Source organism: Lepidochelys olivacea, assembly GCF_965140295.1.
Source record: "Lepidochelys olivacea isolate rLepOli2 genome assembly, chromosome: 9".
NCBI lineage: Eukaryota > Metazoa > Chordata > Testudines > Cheloniidae > Lepidochelys > Lepidochelys olivacea.
In genome coordinates, this window is record NC_140419.1 from 74,974,749 (window position 1) to 74,994,736 (window position 19,988).

The window sequence follows — 19,988 nt, forward strand, 5'->3', positions numbered from 1 at the left end:
CGGCTGTTCCTTGTACTGGCCTCCCCTCCCACCTCAGGCGGGCTGTTCTCTGTACCAGGCGCTCCCCCTGGCGGGAGGGGCGGGGGCAAGGACTGTCCCGGCCGGCGCTGATCTTAGGCTGCCATTGGCCGCTGTCTGCGCTGACGTCACGATCATGATGAGAATTAATGATCGGAGGCGCTGATTTCATTGTGTGACGCCGGGACCGACCCAGCCGAAACCGGCTGAATCCGGAGCCCCCCGGACCAACTCCGCCCGCCCCGCAGAGCACGGTAAGTCCGGCACTGTCCGCGGGGGGCGGGGTATGTGTGCGAGCCCCAAGGAGGGAGGGGAAGCGCTGAAGCGCTCAGCCTGGGCAGGCAGGGTAGCCAGCCTTGGCTGGGACTGGGGAAGATGCCCCTTGGCTGGGGGCCTGGATGTGGGGGAGGGCAGCCGCTTGGGCTGGTGCTCGCAAAGCAAACTCAGGCACGCATGCGCACTACGGCTCGGTTCTGCTGCGGCAGATGCTGGCTAGCCCCGTCCGCCGTTGCGAAGGAAGTGCGCATGTGTACTACCGATGTGTTCTGTATGGGCTGGCAGCTGCGCATGCTCTGCGGCTGTTGAGCTCTGCTGGAGTGAGTGCGCGTGCGTATTCACAGTCACTTGAGTGATTTCTGACTTTGTCCGGTCGGAGTGCGAGGCGCAGATTGCAGCTCTGCGCGCTCGCACGTTACTGCGTCTTAGTAGCTGGTCCATGGGCGTTTTCACAGTTAGGGCGTCTTTAAGTCTTTGGAAAATCTTGCGCATGCGCAATGAAGGCTCCTTGATGTGCCATATGTGGGCTGTTAGGACTCAGTGACGCTTTCTAGCTGCAATCTCCTAGTGGCAGGGTTGGGTGCGTGGGCTGGGATTGTGGGTGTCCATCCTGCCTGGATCCCCTTTCCTGGCTCGGTAGTATAAATACTCATTGCTGGTAGCATGGCAGCCTACGCAGTGGGGTGAAGCTGTGGGCATGATGGGGGGGTGGCAAGAAAATAATTCAAAGCTCATTCTCCCTTGTCTTGGGGCAAGAGGGGTTGTGGAGGTGCTATGTGCTCTACTTGAGGTGTAAGAGAGTATCCGCAGAAGGCGGGGTAGTGGTGGTGGAGGAGGAGAGATTGGGCAAATAACATTGCTCCTATTGCTGCTGTTGTGACACTCTCACAGATCTTAGGAGACAGGGCAGTCCTTGCTTATAGACAGCCCCCCAACCTGAAGCAAATACTCAGCAGCAGCCACACAACAAAACCACTAACCCAGGAACCTATCCTTGCAACAAAGCCCGTTGCCAAGTGTGTCCACATATCTATTCAGGGGACACCATCATAGGGCCGAATCACATCAGTCACACTCTCAGAGGCTCATTCACCTGCGCATCTACCAATGTGATATATGCCATCATGTGCCAGCAGTGCCCCTCTGCCATATACATTGGCCAAACTGGACAGTTTCTACGTAAAAGAATAAGTGGACACAAATCAGACATCAGTAATTATAACATTCAAAAACCACTTGGAGAACGCTTCAATCTCTTTGGTCATTCGATTACAGACCTAAAAGTGGCAATTCTTCAACAAAAAAACTTCAAAAACAGACTCCAACGAGAGACTGCTGAATTGGAATTAATTTGCAAACTGGAAACAATTAACTTAGGCTTGAATAGAGACTGGGAGTGGATGGGTCAATTGCACAAAGTAAAATGATTTCGCCTTATTTATTTCCCCTCCTACTGTTCTTGTCAACTGCTGGAAATGGCCCACCTTGATTATTACTACAAAAGGTTCCCCCCCCCCCGCCCCTCACTCTGCTGCTGGTAATAGCTCACCTTTCCTGATCACTCTTGTTACAGTCTGTATGGTAACACCCATTGTTTCATGTTCTCTCTGTATATAAAATCTCCCCACTATATTGTCCACTGTATGCATCCGATGAAGTGAGCTGTAGCTCACGAAAGCCTTTGCTCTAATAAATTTGTTAGTCTCTAAGGTGCCACAAGTACTTCTTTTCTTTTTGCGGATACAGACTAACACGGCTGCTACTCTGAAATTTAGCCCTTGGGTATTTGCTGGTGAAGGGAGATGGTGGGTGGCATGCAAGTCTTCCAGCTTGTGTTTTGAGGTGGTGCTCAGTGCTGATGGTGTGAGCCTTGGTTTAGGAGCATCAATATGCAGTGGATAAAGAAAATTGCTTCATGCTGCATCCCAGAAGCCTGAGATATGTCACTCTGTTTAATAAGGCCCTTGATACTGTAATGAGTTAAGAATATGCACAATCTACATAAGGAATTGAGCGACCACATGAGCTATTACTGTATAACTGTGCTTGTAAAATTCCCTGTGTAGATGAGGTGTGAAATGTCTGAGTACTGTATTTGCTTTAGAAGGAATACTCGTGTGTAAAGTTATGGATATGTTCAAATTGTTGCAAGATGCAGGTCTAAAGAAAAACCTGTTTTGTCAAGCAAGATTTACTTTAAAATATTTTGATCAGATTTGCTATTAATTACCTATTTTTTTTTTTTTACGAACACTTTGTTGCAGAGGCTGAAGGTAAATCTTTATATTTATTAGTGTTTCTAAATGAAGATCCTGTTTTGTGGCTCCTAGCAGTTAGTTGCCCATGGAGCACGCTCAGACTCTTAAAATGTTTATAGCACTATCTTCCCATGTGCTCCTTTAAATTATTTGCAAGTAGTGTTAATTCTGCAGATACAGTAAACTAAGACCCAATTACTTTTTGCTTTGCACACGAGTACAACGCCTATTTTGAGTAGTGAGTAAAGTAAGAATGGCCTTATTGGATTAGACCAATGATCCACCCAGCTCAGTATCCTGTCTTCCAACAGTGGCCAGTACCAGGTGCTTCAGAGGGCATGAACAGAACAGGCAATCATCACGTGATCCATCCCCTGTCATCCACTCCCCCCCCCACCCCATCCACTTCTGGCAGTCAGAGGCTAGGGACACAGAGTATGGAGTTGCATCTCTGACCGTCTTGGCTAATAGCTATTGATGGACCTCCTCCATGAACTTATCTAATTCTTTTTTGAACCACATTATAGTTTTGGCCTTTACAACATACCCTGGCAATGAGTGCCACAGGTTGACTCTGGGTTGTGGGAAGAAATACTTCCTTTTGTTTGTTTTAGACCTGCTGCCTATTAATTTCATTGGATGACCCTGATTCTTGTGTTGTGTGAAGGAGTAAATAACACTTATTCACTTTCTCCACACTATTCATGATTGACTTGGATATATCATATGGGCCCTGATCCTGCTAAGATTTAAGCATGTACATAGCTTGAATACGCCTACTGGACATAATGGGACTACTCATGCTTAAACTTAAGCATTTGCCTAAGTGTCTGCAGGATACTTCTTACTATGTTTTTTTGCATTTCTCTTGGCTTGGAAACGAAAACAGGCTAGTCTACCATGAGAACTTACTGACTTCTGGTAGTATTATTCAAAACACTTTTCATGGAAAAAATTCTGTTGATATCCATATTTAGTAAATTGTCTTTTAGAACTTTTATAAAACCCAAATTTTAGGCAGACCTTTTCTGATGGTGACCTTTTAAAACAACCCGCCCCTTTGGAGCAATTGTAGTTAATTGTTCCTTGCTTGCTTGGAGTATCGTAGTTTTATGAAGTAGGCAACAATAGTGCACTTATGTACAAGCTTAACTTCAAGCAGGTGACTAATCCAGTTGATGTCATTAGAACTTTCAAGAGTAAAGTAAAGCACATGCATAAGTGTTAGCAGAATTGGGGCCAACTCTAGTTGGATCCACACATAGAAACATTGCTCAGCTTCAATAAAGGATTGAGTTCTAAAAGTTAAAGTGCTGGTAATTCAATGACTGTAGCCCAGGGGTTCTCAAACTGGGGGTTGGGACCCCTCAGGAGGTTGCAAGTTTATTACATGGGGGGGTTGTGAGCTGTCAGCCTCCACCCCAAACCCCGCTTTGCCTCCAGCATTTATAATGGTGTTAAATATATAAAAAGTGTTTTTAATTTATAAGGGGGGTCACACGCAGAGGATTGCAATGTGAAAGGGGTCACCAGTACAAAAGTTTGAGAACCACTGCTGTAGCCTATTACACAGTGAGTACTTTAGGTAGTGAAAAAGGATGTCAATATACAGTAAAAGCTGTTTTATCCAGCATGTTGGGGGAATGGTGGGTGCTAGTAAGTGAAAAATGCCGGTTAACTAAGAGAGAGGGAGTTTAGATGTGGGAGGGGGTGTGGGGCTGGAGGTTGTGGCGCAGGAGGGTGTGCGAGGCAAGGGCTCTGGGAGGTAGTTTGGGTGCAGGAGGGGGCTTAGGGCAGCGGGTTGGGGCGCGGGAGGGGGAGCTGGGTGCTGGATCCAGGAGGCACTCACTTCAGCGGCTCCCCACAAGCAATGACTTGTCCCAGCTGCTCATAGGCGGAGGTGCATCAGGCACCTCTGCCCGCAGCCTCCGCCTGCAGGCACCATCCCCGCAGTTCCCATTGGCTGCAGTTCCCAGCCAATGGGAGCTGCGGACCTAGTGCTTGGGGTGGTGACAGCACGTAGAGCTGCCTCTGCCTAGGAGCAGCTGGGACAAGTCGCCGCTTGTGGGGAGCTGCCTGAGGTGAGCATCCCCCTTATCTAGCACCCCGCACCTCCTCCTGTTCCCCAACCTGCTGCTCCGAGCCCTCTCCAGCACCCAAACTCCTTCCCAGAGCCCATGTCCCGCACCCCCTCCTCCGTCCCAACCTCCTGCCGTCCCCACACCGACCGGACTATAAACTGGAATTTCAATGAAGATCAGAAATGCCGATTTATAGAGCTTTCCAGTTGGTGAAGTGCCTGATAAAACTGCTTTTACTATAGTTAAAAGTAACAGTATCAAATCAATTAGAATACCACATAGTTATTTGGAGTTCTGCTTATTATAGATAACTGCTGCCTTTCCTTTATGTAACTCACATAATATATAATATTCAGGTTACTGTAATTTTGGTCCCTTGTATGCTTGTATACAGACTGTGTCCTTTATTTTTTTTTATGATTTTATGGCAAACATAGAACAGAGAACTTTTGAACTGTTGAGTGGGAGTTGAAAGGGAAGTGAATGAATATAATTTTAAAATGCAGGGCTCTAATTCTGTGGCTGATTCCTAGCATCTGTACTGACAGTTTAGTTTGTTTGTGTATGTATCTTTAAATATGTTTTACTATTTGCAATTGTCTCATTTTTGGTTTTTTGTATCAGACTCTTTGGAGATTATATCACTTCTGGAAATCTGCATTGTCAAAAATAGAGCATAAAGAGTGACATTGTATCTGCTTTGAGTATCCAGACTATAATAAGTACGAGGGAATATTTACAGGCCAATATGGCATGTGAAAAGATAATTTATGATAAAGAAAGAAGAATTCTGTGGGAGTAAGGTTTACCTGTTAAAATGGATGGAGTAGAAATGGCAAGGAATGAGTACTGTACTTCAAGCCCTGATGCTTCCATTATGTCCATTAATGGTAACATTCTCTTTCCTTGACTATCAACACACTAACTTAACCTGTGTTTTTTCATTTTAAATGATGATTTCTTTGTTTAAGACTATAGAGGCTCCTAGCGGCTCCATAGTTAAGGTTGTGTTGAGTTTTGCACTAAAGTATATATCCTTTTAAATATAATTTTGAGAAATCAATCTGAGAGATGGACTATTTGAAGGATGAACTTTAATTTTCTAAAAAAGAAAAGGAGTACTTGTGGCACCTTAGAGACTAATCAATTTATTTGAGCATAAGCTTTCGTGAGCTACAGCTCACTTCATCAGATGCATTCTGCTCAAATAAATTTGTTAGTCTCTAAGGTGCCACAAATACTCCTTTTCTTTTTGAGAATACAGACTAACACGGCTGCTACTCTGAAACCTTTAATTTTCTAGGCATTTTTCAAACTCTGAGCTTTCAGTGTGTTTATTCTAAAAGGCTTAACATTCTTAAAACCATCCTAGAGACCTCAATGCTTAGGGTCCCTATAACATCGCAATCTCAAAAGTCAGAAATTACACACAAGGCTTCATAGTTGGAAAAACTGAATTCAGTTTAAATTCTGGGGGAGGAAAAAAACACCTTAAAATACAAACAGTCATTTGACTGCTTTGTGGTAACTGAATATATCTTTTGCCATTGAGCGCTGAATCTTCAGGGAGGACTCCCATTTTTCAATGGCCCTCGTGGTGTGGTTTTCTCCTGAGACACCAAGATATACACCTTTGTTCCTAATTATATGTCTCTAGGTTCCACCCAGTCTCACTTATACAAACTACAAGAACCTCCCACAAAGGGAGCCCTAGTCCTATATACCAAATATCGGCTTTGTCTACACTACCACTTTTGTTGGTAAAACTTTTGTTGGTCAGGGGTGTGAAAAAACCACACCCTGACCTACATAAGTGTCACCGGCAAAAGTGCTGCTGTGGACAGCACTATGTCAGCAGGAGATAACGCTAACGCTGCTTGTTGGGAGTGGTTTGATTATGCTGGCAGGAGAGAGCTCTCCTGCTGTCAAAGAGTGGCTACATGGTAGACCTTACAGCAGGACAGTTGTAGTGGTACAGGTGTGCAGCTGTAGGGTCCATAGTCTATAGACATAACCTAAAAGTGGAGGGAGTGGTGGTCCCCTCAGGCAAGCTATAGGAGATTCACTCCATTAGGAACTTACCTTTCAACAGGAGCTATGTGCTATGTTTCTCAGGCCAATTTCCTGTATCTCCTTTTCCCCCACTCCCACCTGTCCTAGCTCCTGCTACAAATAGGGCACATTGACAGCTGGAGAAAGAGGGGGAGTTGTAGCCAAAGATGCTTGAAAAATGAAGTTTCAGCACTGCCGGAGAAGAATCTTCTGCATGTAGAGAACCTACTGTGGCTCATGAGAGGTTGGGTACTGCTTGGACAGACTTCACAAAAGCATTTAGATTTGACTCTTAATGTTCATATTAAACAAAGCTGCAGAGAAGCTGCAAGAGGATGGAGCTTGACTTTTTTGGCCCCTGATACTCACCATCCTTTTTGCCTAGGTCAGTTCCTTGGCCCCGGTGCCTGGCTCCCTGGTTCTTTGGCTTCACTTAGATTCCCTCACTTAACCTCTCTCTGTAGACTGTGTTTTTTGTGTTCATTACATTTAGAAAAAGTCTCTCTAAATGAAGCAAGGGGAGTAGTGGGGCTGGTCATCTAGGCTCAGGATAAGTGAGCAGCAGGGGCTAGAGAACTAGTAGGGAGACCTACTTCCTAGCTTATATTGACTGTTTAGGTCAATCAGCTTTTGTCAAACATGGGAAAAGCTAATACAGATACAAATGAGTATGTCAGCACTGACATGTTAGACATAAAACTGAGTTCTAAATTCCACACGTGTGATATAATGTTAAAACAAATTATAAATGGTATAAAATATAATTGTGCTTTGACACCATAACATTTAGCAAACATAACACTTGATGAAAACTGTCTTATCTTACTAGCAAGATAGGCAAATTGCAACTGTTCTAATTATTTCCTCATTATTGTTATCCTGCTTCAAGAAAAAATAACCAATGCAACCTCAACTCTCACGCCTTGTCACCTAAACATAATACCCAAATTCACAGACTCTTCTACTCTACAAGAAACTACCTTTCAATTCCAACTACCAAGTATACAGACATCCAGTACTTCAGATGCACACTTCACAGGAACATTGTTATTTTAGTCTTGCTGAAGTCAAAAGTCCATGTTTCTAACTTAAAAGTCTGAGATCCAAGTTCTGGTGAAATTGTGAGATACTGGATATGTGCTTTGTGGGTGGCTGTAATTGGAAATGGAGCTGGTTTAAACTGAGGGGTCTGTATTTGAGGCTGATCTGGGTGTTAATGTTGTCTTAACTGCTGACTTTTTTTTTTTTATGTGATTGCAGTGATAGGAAATGCACTAAAGCAAACTTAACTGTAAGTTAAAGATGTCTTGTGCATGGATTTGTATACACATTTTCCCCTGCTTATCAGTGGACTTCTCAAATAAGAAGGTTACAGGCTAAATAATATCATCTCAGACTTTTATGTACCTGTAGTAATTATCTAGTTAATACAAGCTGATTATGTTTCACAAAAGGAAATAAGTGAAATATAGACCTTTGAGAAATCATAAAGATCTTAGAGAAAAATTTTCCATTTAATGGGTTATTCTTCATAAACACAGTTGTGGGAGTTATGGTTAGGGTATTCTGAAATTTTAAAGTTTTCTGCTGGAGAACTCTATTACAGTGAATTGAAGTCTTCTTCATTGTGGCATAGTGAAGTAGTGCCCAGTCTAAATGATGAATTTTAGAACATGTATTGGAGACAGGAAACAGTCAAATTTTGTGAGGTTTTGGTATCCGCAAATATATTTAATTTTTCAGTTTTGTTTCCTGACAGTACTTGGGAGCCTCTTTATTTTAGTGCTCAGTTTTTAAGGGCAGTTATTGACTTCCAAATAAAACTGGATGTTTGTTTATGAAAAAATCCAAGGTAGCAAAATTTCACTTCTAATGAGCTGTTACTGTGTACAAGAACCTATGGATTTTTATATTGTTAAGTAACCAATGTCGGCTTATTTTACAATAGCTGCTAGGCTTGTACATCTGTGGTGTTTGTTTACTCAGCATTTATTAATTTAACATAAACATTCTTTACATACTTATTTTGGTGGGTTTTAGGGTTTTTTTTCCCTCTCCATGTCAGTACTTTGAAACCCTCATTAGTTCAAATATGGGAAATGTGACTCACTGCAGCTCTTGTATTTTGCAGGATGACTTTCACTTGGTCTAATTAACTTAACTAAGGGATTTAAAACAAAATGCTTCTCATTTATCTCAGTGCAGCTCCTGAAAGTTAATATAGTTCCCTCAAATCTGATAACTTTTATAAAGTTTAACATTTTAAATAGGTACTTGAGGCTCTAGCTATGAGTTACGTAGCTATATTTCTGAAGTGTGAATTAATTACTGGCAAAAATCCAGTGTGAAAAGCACTAGGTGTAAACTGACTTCCAACTACACTTATTTTAATAACTGGAAAAGAAATGTTGCTGATTGCACCTTGGATTCTTATTAAACCAGTATTAAAACAGAATGACAACTGGCAAACCTTGTATGACTGAATGTTCAGGGCTTCCTACTGTTAATGTCACAAATAGTGTCCCTTTTTGGCATTATGCTCATGGCCAAAAAGATCTCCAAATGGAAAACTTTACTTTTGCTTACTATTCAGTTCCTAAATTGAGACTAGCAAGATGGATGCAACTTTTTTAAAATTCTCTTCTAATGTCTTGGGAGACAGTGTGTTTTCCATCTTGCTATGAACATAGACTCCAAACTTTCCTCATTCCTGGGTTTTGCTTTATTTGTAACTCAAATAACAACCAATTATGAACCTCAGTTTAAGCTTTCTCTCCAGTTTGGTCATTTCTAGGTTTTTGCTAAGACCTCCAACCCAGACCTTGGCTCACTTTTCTCGGTGAGATGCTACAACTCTTCTTGTATCATGGCTGAAACAACAACAAAAATCCACCTGCTAGTATGACTTAGCAGCAGTAACTACAATGCAGTGTTCAAACACTAATATTAGAGTGTCTCAACAAAGCAGCAGCCCTGTCACCATCCTGTTAATTTCCTTTGGGTTTAAATAATTTGAGAGACTTTTTTGTGTTTTTCATCTGGTTTTCTTTCAGAGTTTTATCACTGAAAATTTCGGCTCAGACTCAAGTGGAACACTGCTTGTGCAACAAACTAACTCAGTTGCTGGGTAACATAGAGAAAAGTCTTCACATCTGCAGTTGTCATTCACTACCCGTATTAGATATATGTTGGACAAGAAAATAGACATGAGGGAAATATCCAGATAATGCATCATTTAAGTTGTTGCACTATTAGTTTAATACATTATATATAAACTTAAACGTGTGTGTATAAAAACTAAAGGGATAAAATCACTGCTCTTTCGTTTCTAAGATTTCAGTTCAATTTAATATAATTTCTGAGATGTAAATAAGTTTGTTCTCAGCTGAAATCTGTATTGTAATGTCACAATTTTAATTTAGAATTTCTGCTCACTAAAGAACCTTATACGAAACAAGATTAAGCCTAAATTTGTTCTGCCTCTGGAAAAGGACAGTACTTAAACGTTAGGACAGATGAATTTGAAGAGCAGTGTGAATAAAGTGGATATTCTGTCTTTTTATTTCTCTCTCCATTGACTAGGAGTATCATTGGATAGGTCTTTGAATGAATGGATTTGTCATCCATAGAAATTTAGGAAATGAAAAGAAACTAAAATTAAGGGGGAGAAATCAATGCAGACCCATTTGTTGGCTCTCACTCTTAACAGGTTTATTCAATAAACCTTAGATGCAAATTGCTCTAGTGAACTAATGCTCATCTGTTCTCTTAGGGCTGGATCCTGCATTCCTTGGGCAACCAAAACCTCCAAGTAAGTTTATGATTCAAAACATAACCCTGCTATATAGTTTGATTCCAAAATATCTGTAGGGTTATCTAATAGTCTTCCTGGCAGGAAGTAGGCTCTTGTGAATCTGTTTAGATAGTAATCCTGCAAAGCTACTGTTGAAAGTAATATCAGGAGTAAGAATCCTACCCACCTTGGAAAGCCTCCTCACTTACTCCATTTGTTATGTCTGTTGATTATCAAGATCCTTTGTGGAGGGGGAACCTAATCATTTAGTGACTTTTTGTGGGGTTCTGTGCAAGGGTCTACCTACTGCTTGTCTTGGCAGGATTGGGGCATAGTGTATAACTGCCACATTTGTGCAGCACCATGTATGATATTTTATGCAAATTATTTAAATAGGCTAACATGTCTATGGAAATTCACACATAACTATTAAACACCATAAAAATGTGCAAGTTCAGTGCAGGTGAGAGGCATGTAGTTGACAGCCCTGGTGGATGAAGTTCTCTCTCAGTAGAGCTACTGCAGGAGAAGCAGGGGCAAGCTTCTTACACATACCGGCTGCCAGCACAGCTATGTTGGGAAGGGGAGAATTCTTTTAAGAGTAACAGGTAGTTCCAACTCTATGGCCATTTTGAGACTGAGGTAGGCTTCCTGAAAGGATCTTTCTTTTAGTAAATTTTTACCTATAGGGGGATTACATAGGTAGGTTCACCAACTCTGCACTCACAGGCAAAATCTCCCACATTGTTCTTGCTGTTCTTCAGACAAACTCTATAATTTAAATGCTCCACCCTGTTCCTTATAGATATCTACCATTATCTAAAAATATACAGGTACTAAAAAAAAGAATAAAACAAATACTAGCATAGATCTTAATTCACTTCTAAATGCAACATTTTGCAATATAAAATTACTTCAAAAACTATTTTAGGGTCCTCAAACAAACTTCTATTTCTCCCTCCCCCTTCCCACATAGGTGATCATCAGGACTTGACCCCACAATATTCAGATCCACAGAGAGACCTCTTCTATACACTTTATAAGAGAAACTGCTAGGGCAAACATGCTCCTATCATTTTAGTGAACCAGCCCATAGAAGGAGACATAACATGATTTGCCAGTTATACAACTGTTTGTGACATTACTCCTGGGGGAATTCTGAACCACTGTGTGTGCGCAGAATCCATGTCCCCTGCAGATTTCTTTGCTTCCCCGCAGAAAAATGACTTTCTGACAGAGAAGCAAAGGGAAGCTGCAAGAGCAGTCATGCACCATTCCCTAGCATTGCAGGTACATCATTTCAGGCACCTGGAGCACCCAGCAGGTAGGTAAATCACCATGGGGCTGAGGACAACCCAGCCAGTGGCTCCTATCCTGAGCTTAGATCAGCTGCTTGTCCTGGCTGGGCTGGAGACAGGAGAGGATGGGACTTCCTCTTCCCCTGCAAGGAGTGGCTGGGGCTGTGTCAGACCCACCTGCAGAAACCTCCCCCAGCTGCAGGAAGCTCAGTATCCTCCCCTGCTTCCTGCCCCCATCACTTGTCAGCTGTGTGGGGAAGGGTCACTGTACGGGGAGTTGCTCCCCCATCCACCCAACCCCTATGCATCTGGATCTCCCATACCCAGACACCCCTGCCAAGTCTTACCCTGTACACCCAGAACCCCTATCACTCCATACCTGAACCCCACCTCACTGCACCTCAACCCCTTCATCTGGAACCCCCACAATGAGCTGCTGTGCATCCAGATCCCCCCATATCTAGACCCCCCCCCACTGAGCTGCCTGCAACCAGATTGTCCCACACAGAACCCTCTCACCCCACACAGGTATCCCCCCACACTGAGGCCCTTCACACTTGGATCCTGCCTCATTGAGTCCGCCTTCCCCACACCTGGTGCATCTGGCGCAGAGCCCAGTGTGTTTATGGGGCAGGTCCAGGCCTTGTGTTGTGTCAGGGTTAGCCACACCGCTGAGTCTGTGTCCCAGGGGTAGATGGGGGCTGAGGGGAGGCCTGCAGGGTGATCTCCCACCTTCATGCAGCCAGTGGCCTGTGCTCCCCACTGCCATGCTGGAGCCTCTGCATTTATTTATTGACAAATAAAACTTGCAGAATTTTTAATTTTTTTGTGCAGAATGCCCTCAGGTGTATGACATACAGTGGCATGTTGAGTTATCAGGATTTGGTTTCTGGCTCTGTGATGAGAGTGGGTTCTAGTTGTGAGAGCCAGCATCACCAAGTATAACAGATCAATTTGGTCATCTATAGGAACTGAACCTGGGATCTCTATCATTTGAGTTCCATTCATATCGAGGCAGCAGAAGACTCATAAACTGTACACGTGGTCTAGCGTCCAGATAGGGACAAAGATACCCAGCGTTCAAATACTTCTTCAGAAAGGCAGTGTGAATCAGTGGATGAAATTTAGGTCTGTAGTATCAGAGAACTGGGTTCTATTTCTAGCTCTATTTGTGGGGGGCCTTATGAAAACTCTGTTACCTTATTTGTAAAATGTATGAATGATAGTTGCCTCTCTTATGAAAGGGGTGTGAAGTCTTGCTCGTTAGTGGAAGAGATGCTCTCATATCTTTTGCCTTGTAGTTTGTTGTACATTCCTCAAGGCTACAGAGTATTGGGAGGGATGGTCTCTCCCTCCCCCCAGTGTATGACATTTTACTAGTTCTGCCTGGTGCACGATAGACCTTGGTGCAAAAATGCATGACGCTTGGCAGGTTTATTAGTGCTGTAAACAACATAACTTCTGTTAGACTGACAGTCTGAGGTAAGGGACGGGAGGGGAGGTGAAATATGGTATGGACAAATCATCTTCAGTCTGCACTGTTGGAAGGAAATGAATTAACTGCCTAATTTTTGAAAGCCACATTAAAAATCTTTGCGAAAATGCCTCTTTTTCCCCATTCTCTTTTTTTCCATTATTAGCATTTGGAGGAAAATAAACTTTGCCATTAAAGCTCTGGCCAAGGGAAATAGTGGAATTTTACATTAATGACTGATGATATTGGTGGTGAAACACCCTGTTGAAGTTTGACAGATTTCAGATCAGAGTATTAAAAAAAATTCCAATCATTGCTTTGACACCTACATTTAAAGAAAATAAATCTCTAGTTTTTCAGCCTGATAGTTTGTAAAGGTACAGTGTTTTCAGTTAACTGTAACATGATTTTCTATTTCTTTTTATTTTAAAGAATTATTTTGCTGAGGGTCAAGTTTTTTCTCTTGTTCAGAAATGTCAGTCTAACATTCTGTTTTGTATAAAACAAGCTGAATTTATTGTTTCTACATGAAATTTTTTTACTTTATAGGAAACTAATGATTGTGGTTATAGTCAAGATTCTGTCTAATATCTACAGCCAATTACAATTTTTAGATGTTTTAAATTTTATTTTGAACAAAAATTATTTTAACAGTTTTCTCCTTAAAATATCCCACTAGCTGGGATTGATTTTTTTTTTCTTCCTCTTTTCCCACGAAATGGATTTCTTGTTTTTCTTTTTACTGTGTTCTGCATTTACTTAAGTGTAAAAAGAATTTGTATGGTCAGTTGTTCTTTGCTTCCTGAGGCACTATATCAGGTACTTCCAAAACTCTGGCATCACGTGCTATCATGCTCTTCTCCCGCTGCCATCTTTTATTTAAAGCCAAATAAAGGGCCTAGTCCTGAATTGTACGTGTTCTTAAAATTCCCACTAATGTTTTGGATGCATAGGGGTAGTAGGATCAGGCAATAAAATGTTAAATGGTGATAAAGTGAAAAAGCATGCTTTGAGGTAACAACTTCATCTTGCCAGGAGTGAGGGTTTTTTTTGGATGATAATGTAAAATAGCATTAGGTTTATGTGGAGTGTGTATTCTTAATTTTATGGAAAAGGTGGACATGTAGACTTTATGCCTGGACTAGTACGTTTTTATGGAGATTTAGCAAAGTTGACTTAGGGCATGTCTACACTACAGCACCACACTATGATGCTGCAGTGCCGCTATGTAGACACTTCCTACATCTACTAAAGGTTTTTTCCGTCAGTGTAGTTGATCTGTCTCTCTGAGAAGCAGTAGATAGGTCAATGGAAGAATTCTTCTGTCAACCTAACAGCTTCTATACCAGGTATTTGGTCCATCTAACTGCTGCATTCAGGATGTGAAATTTTTCACAGCTCTGAGTGACATAGCTTTTTAGTGTAGACCAGGCCTTTACAGCTTTGGTTAAATGTTTGATGAGTCTTCACTGCCCCCAAGGTGACAGTTTGACTTCATCTCATACTTTGTGCTACTCCATAGAGAATTTACTCGTGGTTGTTACAAGCAACATTAGCATCTTTAGGAAGAAGCCTTTTTAACTGAAATTAGTTAGAAGAGGTTTTTAGTTAGTATTGCTATAAAAAGGTGACAGCCTTTTTTGATTATATAATTTAACAGCTCAGGTTAAATCCATCTCATAAAGGAAAACTACGAACATAGTTCGTATCAGAAGTTTTGAAAAGTAAATAAAAATATCAGTATGAATAAATTTTTTTTTTTTAGGAAAAAAGTGAGATGTGTACACTAGTTTTATGATTGTTTGGATAAATGAGTAATTTCTACAAGTATTAAAATATTTATTCCAACTTTCAGAGTATCTTCTTTTATTTTTAGATGAATCTGCGTTCTGTATTTACTGTAGAACAACAAAGGATATTACAGCGTTATTATGAAAATGGAATGACAAATCAAAGTAAAAATTGCTTTCAGCTCATATTACAGTGTGCACAAGAAACTAAGCTGGACTTCAGTGTAGTCAGGGTAAGTACTGAGGCCTTCCACACTTGAATTTACATAATTATTTAACAAGTACATTTGTTTACATAAAATATCTGTAGGGGATGGAATCATTAACTTTATTTTTTTTAAAAAGGCTTCCATCCCCAGCTGTAATATATGCTCATTTTTTCCTGAGAGAGGGCTGCTTGTAGTCTGTGTTCCTATGAACGCTTTGACGTTATTGAAGTGTTAGTAGGGACTTTCATACTGTGCAAGCAGCAAGGGTCTCTTCAAGAAAGTTAAACTCCAAATAGGGTTTTCCTGCTGAAAACCTAGATTATATACTACATAAAGTGAATGTTGTTTATATCAGGAAACCACTTTGGAATAGAATAGAAATTTTGTGTCCTTTAAAAATGACATTGAGAGAGAGAGATAAAACTGCTGTCTTCTCATGTTTGTGTTCCTTGTCATAAGTAGATAGCATTGCTGCTTACTGGTATTTACAGTTATCTCTAAACAATAATATCATTGAGTAGCTTAGTGCTTCTGGGGTCTCTTCTGTAGACACTGAATTCCATGAGAGCGGGATAATGCTCCCTCTATGAAAGAAGAGCCATTTTGTTATCTAATGTTTCACAAGGAAGCAGAAATCACGAAGCAATAATTGAGAGTTGGTACAACAATCAAGCAGGCAGGAGCAGATACAAGCAGCTGCAGTGGGTACATCTACAACACCGTGTGGGAGGGAGGAAGGAGATTAGACCCATTTAGTTATTTCCCAACCCTGTGGACCCAGAACCATGTAGGGGAGTGCCCCTCCCCTCCCATCCCCCCACTCCAGGGGCACCAGCTTCTAAGTAGCCTTGTCTCTCTGGAGAAACCTGAGCTCAGGATAGGAAAAAAAAACAAACCCAGGGAGCTCACCAGAAACTCAGACTGGCAGGAGCAGACAAGTAGCTGCAGTAGGGAACTTGGGATGCTTTCTACAGTTTTTGCTCTGGACATTCTCTCCCCTGTGCTGATTGTCTGTTTGCATCAGGTCCCTCACAGTCTCTTTGCCTCACTCTACCTGTAGTACTTACTCCCTGCCTTCCATCCCTCTTCTTTCTTCTCCAATCCCCTTTGCTCTGTTCCCTGAAGGTCCATTCTTCCTTCAGTTTTCTGCCTGTTTAGCCATCGCCTTCCTGACAAAAGCATTTCCACAAAAATTGTGGCAGTAACATGCCATTTGCAGACCAACATACCGTTTGCTGTGCTGGCATTTTGTAATCCTGACCCCTCCTTGTCTAACTTGTCTGTTTAGATTGTAGAAGCAAAGACTATCTCGTACTGTGTATAGTGCCTAGCACAGTGGGACCTAGATCTCACTTGGGACGCATAGATGCTACCATAGTACTGGAAAAAATTAATAATAATGTAAAAGTCATACAGAAAATACCATAGTGTTTCTGATGTTAATCTCTGTATGGAGTCTTTGTTAGTTTTATGGGTTAGTATATTGCCATCTTGACAAATTCTTGAATTGGTTTGGGGATAAGGTAAAGACTTATTTTGAGATTCTCTTTAATGACTTATTTTGGTTTGTGATACCATTTAAAAAACAAAAATAAGCTTTATGACAAAAGTAGATGATGCAATATATTGGTTGTTTCCAAATTAGGACCTGTACAGCCAGTCCTACAAAGAAAGAGGATTTTTTCCTTGCTGGGATACTTAAGCATTCAAACCAAAAGGGATTTGGACGTTCCCAACATAAAAAGTTCAGAAATAAGCTATTTCTTTAATAATTAACATAACTATAGTTGTAAAATATTTTACCAAAGCAGTTTTACTTCAATTTATTGTATGTGTTTTAAAATAACCTTGATTTGACAACTGAGTATTAATTTTGCTGAACGATGAGGTGACTTTTCTATAAGTTCCAAGCTGTGGGGGGTGGTTTTTTTTTTTTAATATATTTTACAGTTTTTTCTTTTGATATAATTTCAATTTGAAAAGGATGTTATCTGAATAGAAGTAAAACAAATAGTACCACCGGATGCAATAATTTTTCAATTATCCATCTCAAATTTATGTCTGTGATTGTGAGCTAATGGGGAGAGAAATTAATTTGCTTTTTCCTGAAACTTGTGGCTAGTCATTTTTGCGTTGTAGGCTGCTTGTTTCTGTTTTTTCCTCTTAAGAAGAGAGCAGAACTAAAAACATAATGTGAGGAATTTAAGCCCTTCCGAAACCAAACACTTATATACGTAACTATTGAAGTCAATGAGATGATTTGCATGCTTTATCTTGTGCTTAACTTCAAGTGCTTTGCTGGATCGAGGGCTACATATCATTACAATTGTTAAATTTATGTTTTTATACTGATCATTAGAGCTTGTAAATGAGATGTCATCATTGGTATCATTCTTTATTTTGCATGATACATACTAGTAGATGGATGGTAATGCAGAAAGTTGCTCTCTTCTGTTAACATGAGTGTCAGATTACTTTTGTATTGGGGTGAGATTTCCAGTGAAATTCTATAGTTATGAGGTTCAAATATTAAAAAACCAAAACCAACTATGTGGATGTATCAGAATGTAAGGTAGGGTTGGCTGCTTTTTTTTTTTTTTTTAAGTGCTTTTATAGAAATCCAGAGTAACTACAGAATAAAATCTCCCTTTTGTTCTGTGTAAAATTGATCACTTGGTTTGCTGAATTTTCAGCTCTTGTTTGAGTTAACTGGTCACCATTTTGCTGCACACCAAAGATCAGCAAAGGGGAACAGCAGAAAAAAAAAATTGTACTATATGCTCTATGTACACACTTAAGGTCTGATCCTGCACCCATAGATGTCTAAGGAGATTTGTCACTAGCTTGAATGTGAGCAGAAGGAAGCCCTTGTTTTCTGGTGGTTCCTTATATATGTAACTCTCCTCTTTATACTAAAGCATATAAATTAGCAGAAATCGACAGTTACAAATCTGAAGTCCAATTTACAGCTTGTATATACTTAAAATGCTTGTGGTACAGCTGCACCACGGCAGCTGTGCCACTGTAGTGCTTCAGTCTAGATGCAACCTGTATGATGGGAGGGGTTCTCCCATTGGTTTGGTCAATGGAAGAATTCTTCTGTCGGCCTACTGCTGTCTACACGGGGACTTAGGGCGGTTTAATGCCGCTGCTCAGGGGGGTGGATTTTTTACCCCCTGACCAACATAGTTAAGCCAACCTGATTTTTCTAGTGTAGACCAGGCCTCAATACGCAAGAGACAGGATGAGTGAGGTAGTATCTTTGATTGGACCAACTTCTGTTGGTGAGAGAGACAAGCTTTCGAGCTACACACAGCTCTTCTTCAGGTCTGGGAAAGATACAAAAATGTCACAGCTAAAGAGAAGGTGGAACAGGTTGTTTTGTATAAGTAGTTAACATATTGTACGAGATCATTCAGTGTGGAGTGACCAATTAACACCTCTGCAGTCATAGGACAATAAAAGGAGGATTAGTGGGTTACAGACTGTTGTAATAAGGCATAATCCAGTGTTTTTATTAAAACTGTTATTTTTAGGGTCTAGCAAAGTTATAAATTTAAGCTCCCAGGCTCATCTTTTAAATGTGTTTGTGCAGATTTTCTTTGAGGATGAGGCCGGAGAGGTCAGTTATGTAATGATCTGAAAATTGTGATATTGTGTTTTTTTGTCTTTTTTATAATTTTTCTGTGTGAGTTCATTCAAGAGCATAGTGATTGTCTGGTTTCACCCACATAGTTGTTATTGGGGCACATGTTGTGATAGGCATGTTCAGCATCTTTGTCTACATTTAATTTAAGCCTGGGAGTTTGAATCCATAACTTCGCCAGACAGTGAAAATCATGGTCTTAATAAAGATACTGGATTTATGGCTTATTACTACAATTTGTAACATACTAACCACTGTTTTTTTTCCTGTGACAGCATAGGTGTTAAGTGGCCACTTCACCTTAAATGGTCTCTTAGAATACATGGTAACTATTTTATGTTAAACAACCTATTTCACCTTCTGTTTAGCTGTGACCCTGAGTACCTTTCCCAGACCTGAAGAGCTCTGGGGTAGTCTACGCTGGCAGCAGTGCTTTAACGTGGCTTGTGTGGTCATGGCAGAGTGCTGGGAGAGAGCTCTTCCAGCGCTCTAAAAAGACCACCTCCACGAAGGGCATAGCTACCAGCCCTGGGAACTACACTGGTGTCTACACTGGTGCTTTACAGTGCTGAAACTTGCTGCACCCCTGAGCGAGAAAGTTGCAGTGCTATAAAGTGCCAGTGTAGACAAGCCCTCTCTGTAGCACAGAAGTTGATTCAATAAAAGAGATTGTCTCACCCACCTTGTCTCTCTAATATCCTGACACCAACATGGCTACAACGCTGCAGACAACTTAATACGAAACTGTTATGAGTGTGTAAATTCATCCCACCGCTCTCATGGTAAAGGTTGTTTTTGTAGTACGGATATTGTAATACCATACATGCTGTCAGAGGCGCCGACGTTCTAATGTGCCGGAGTGGTGCTCCCCTCCTGCCCCGCCCCCACTCTACCCCTTACTGCAAGGCCCCACCCCACCTTGCCTCTTCCTGCCCCTGCCCCGCCCTTGCTCTTCTTCCCTCCCTCCCAGTGCCTCCTGCATGCCGCGGATCAGCTGTTCCATGGCGGGCGGGAGGTGCTGGGGGGAGCAGGAGGTTCTGATAGAGGGACTACCAGTAAGTGCTCAGCACCCACCATTTTTTTTTCCCACAGG

At 41.3% G+C, this 19,988-nt stretch overlaps 1 protein-coding gene across 3 annotated transcripts in view; it reads left to right on the forward strand.

The window, feature by feature from the left end:
- The first annotated feature begins 162 nt into the window (after positions 1-162).
- Positions 163-19,988, forward strand: part of HDX (highly divergent homeobox) — an 84,193-nt gene continuing 64,367 nt past the window's right edge. The window contains exons 1-3 of one of the 3 annotated variants that reach the window (XM_084640109.1): positions 220-272; positions 10,458-10,496; positions 15,127-15,273. In XM_084640109.1, the coding sequence (XP_084496235.1) occupies positions 15,127-15,273 (147 nt within the window). In that variant the 5' untranslated portion in view covers positions 220-272; positions 10,458-10,496. Of the gene's footprint in view, positions 273-10,457; positions 10,497-15,126; positions 15,274-19,988 lie in introns of all 3 variants that reach the window. The other 2 variants (XM_084640108.1, XM_084640110.1) reach the window with 2 other exon arrangements.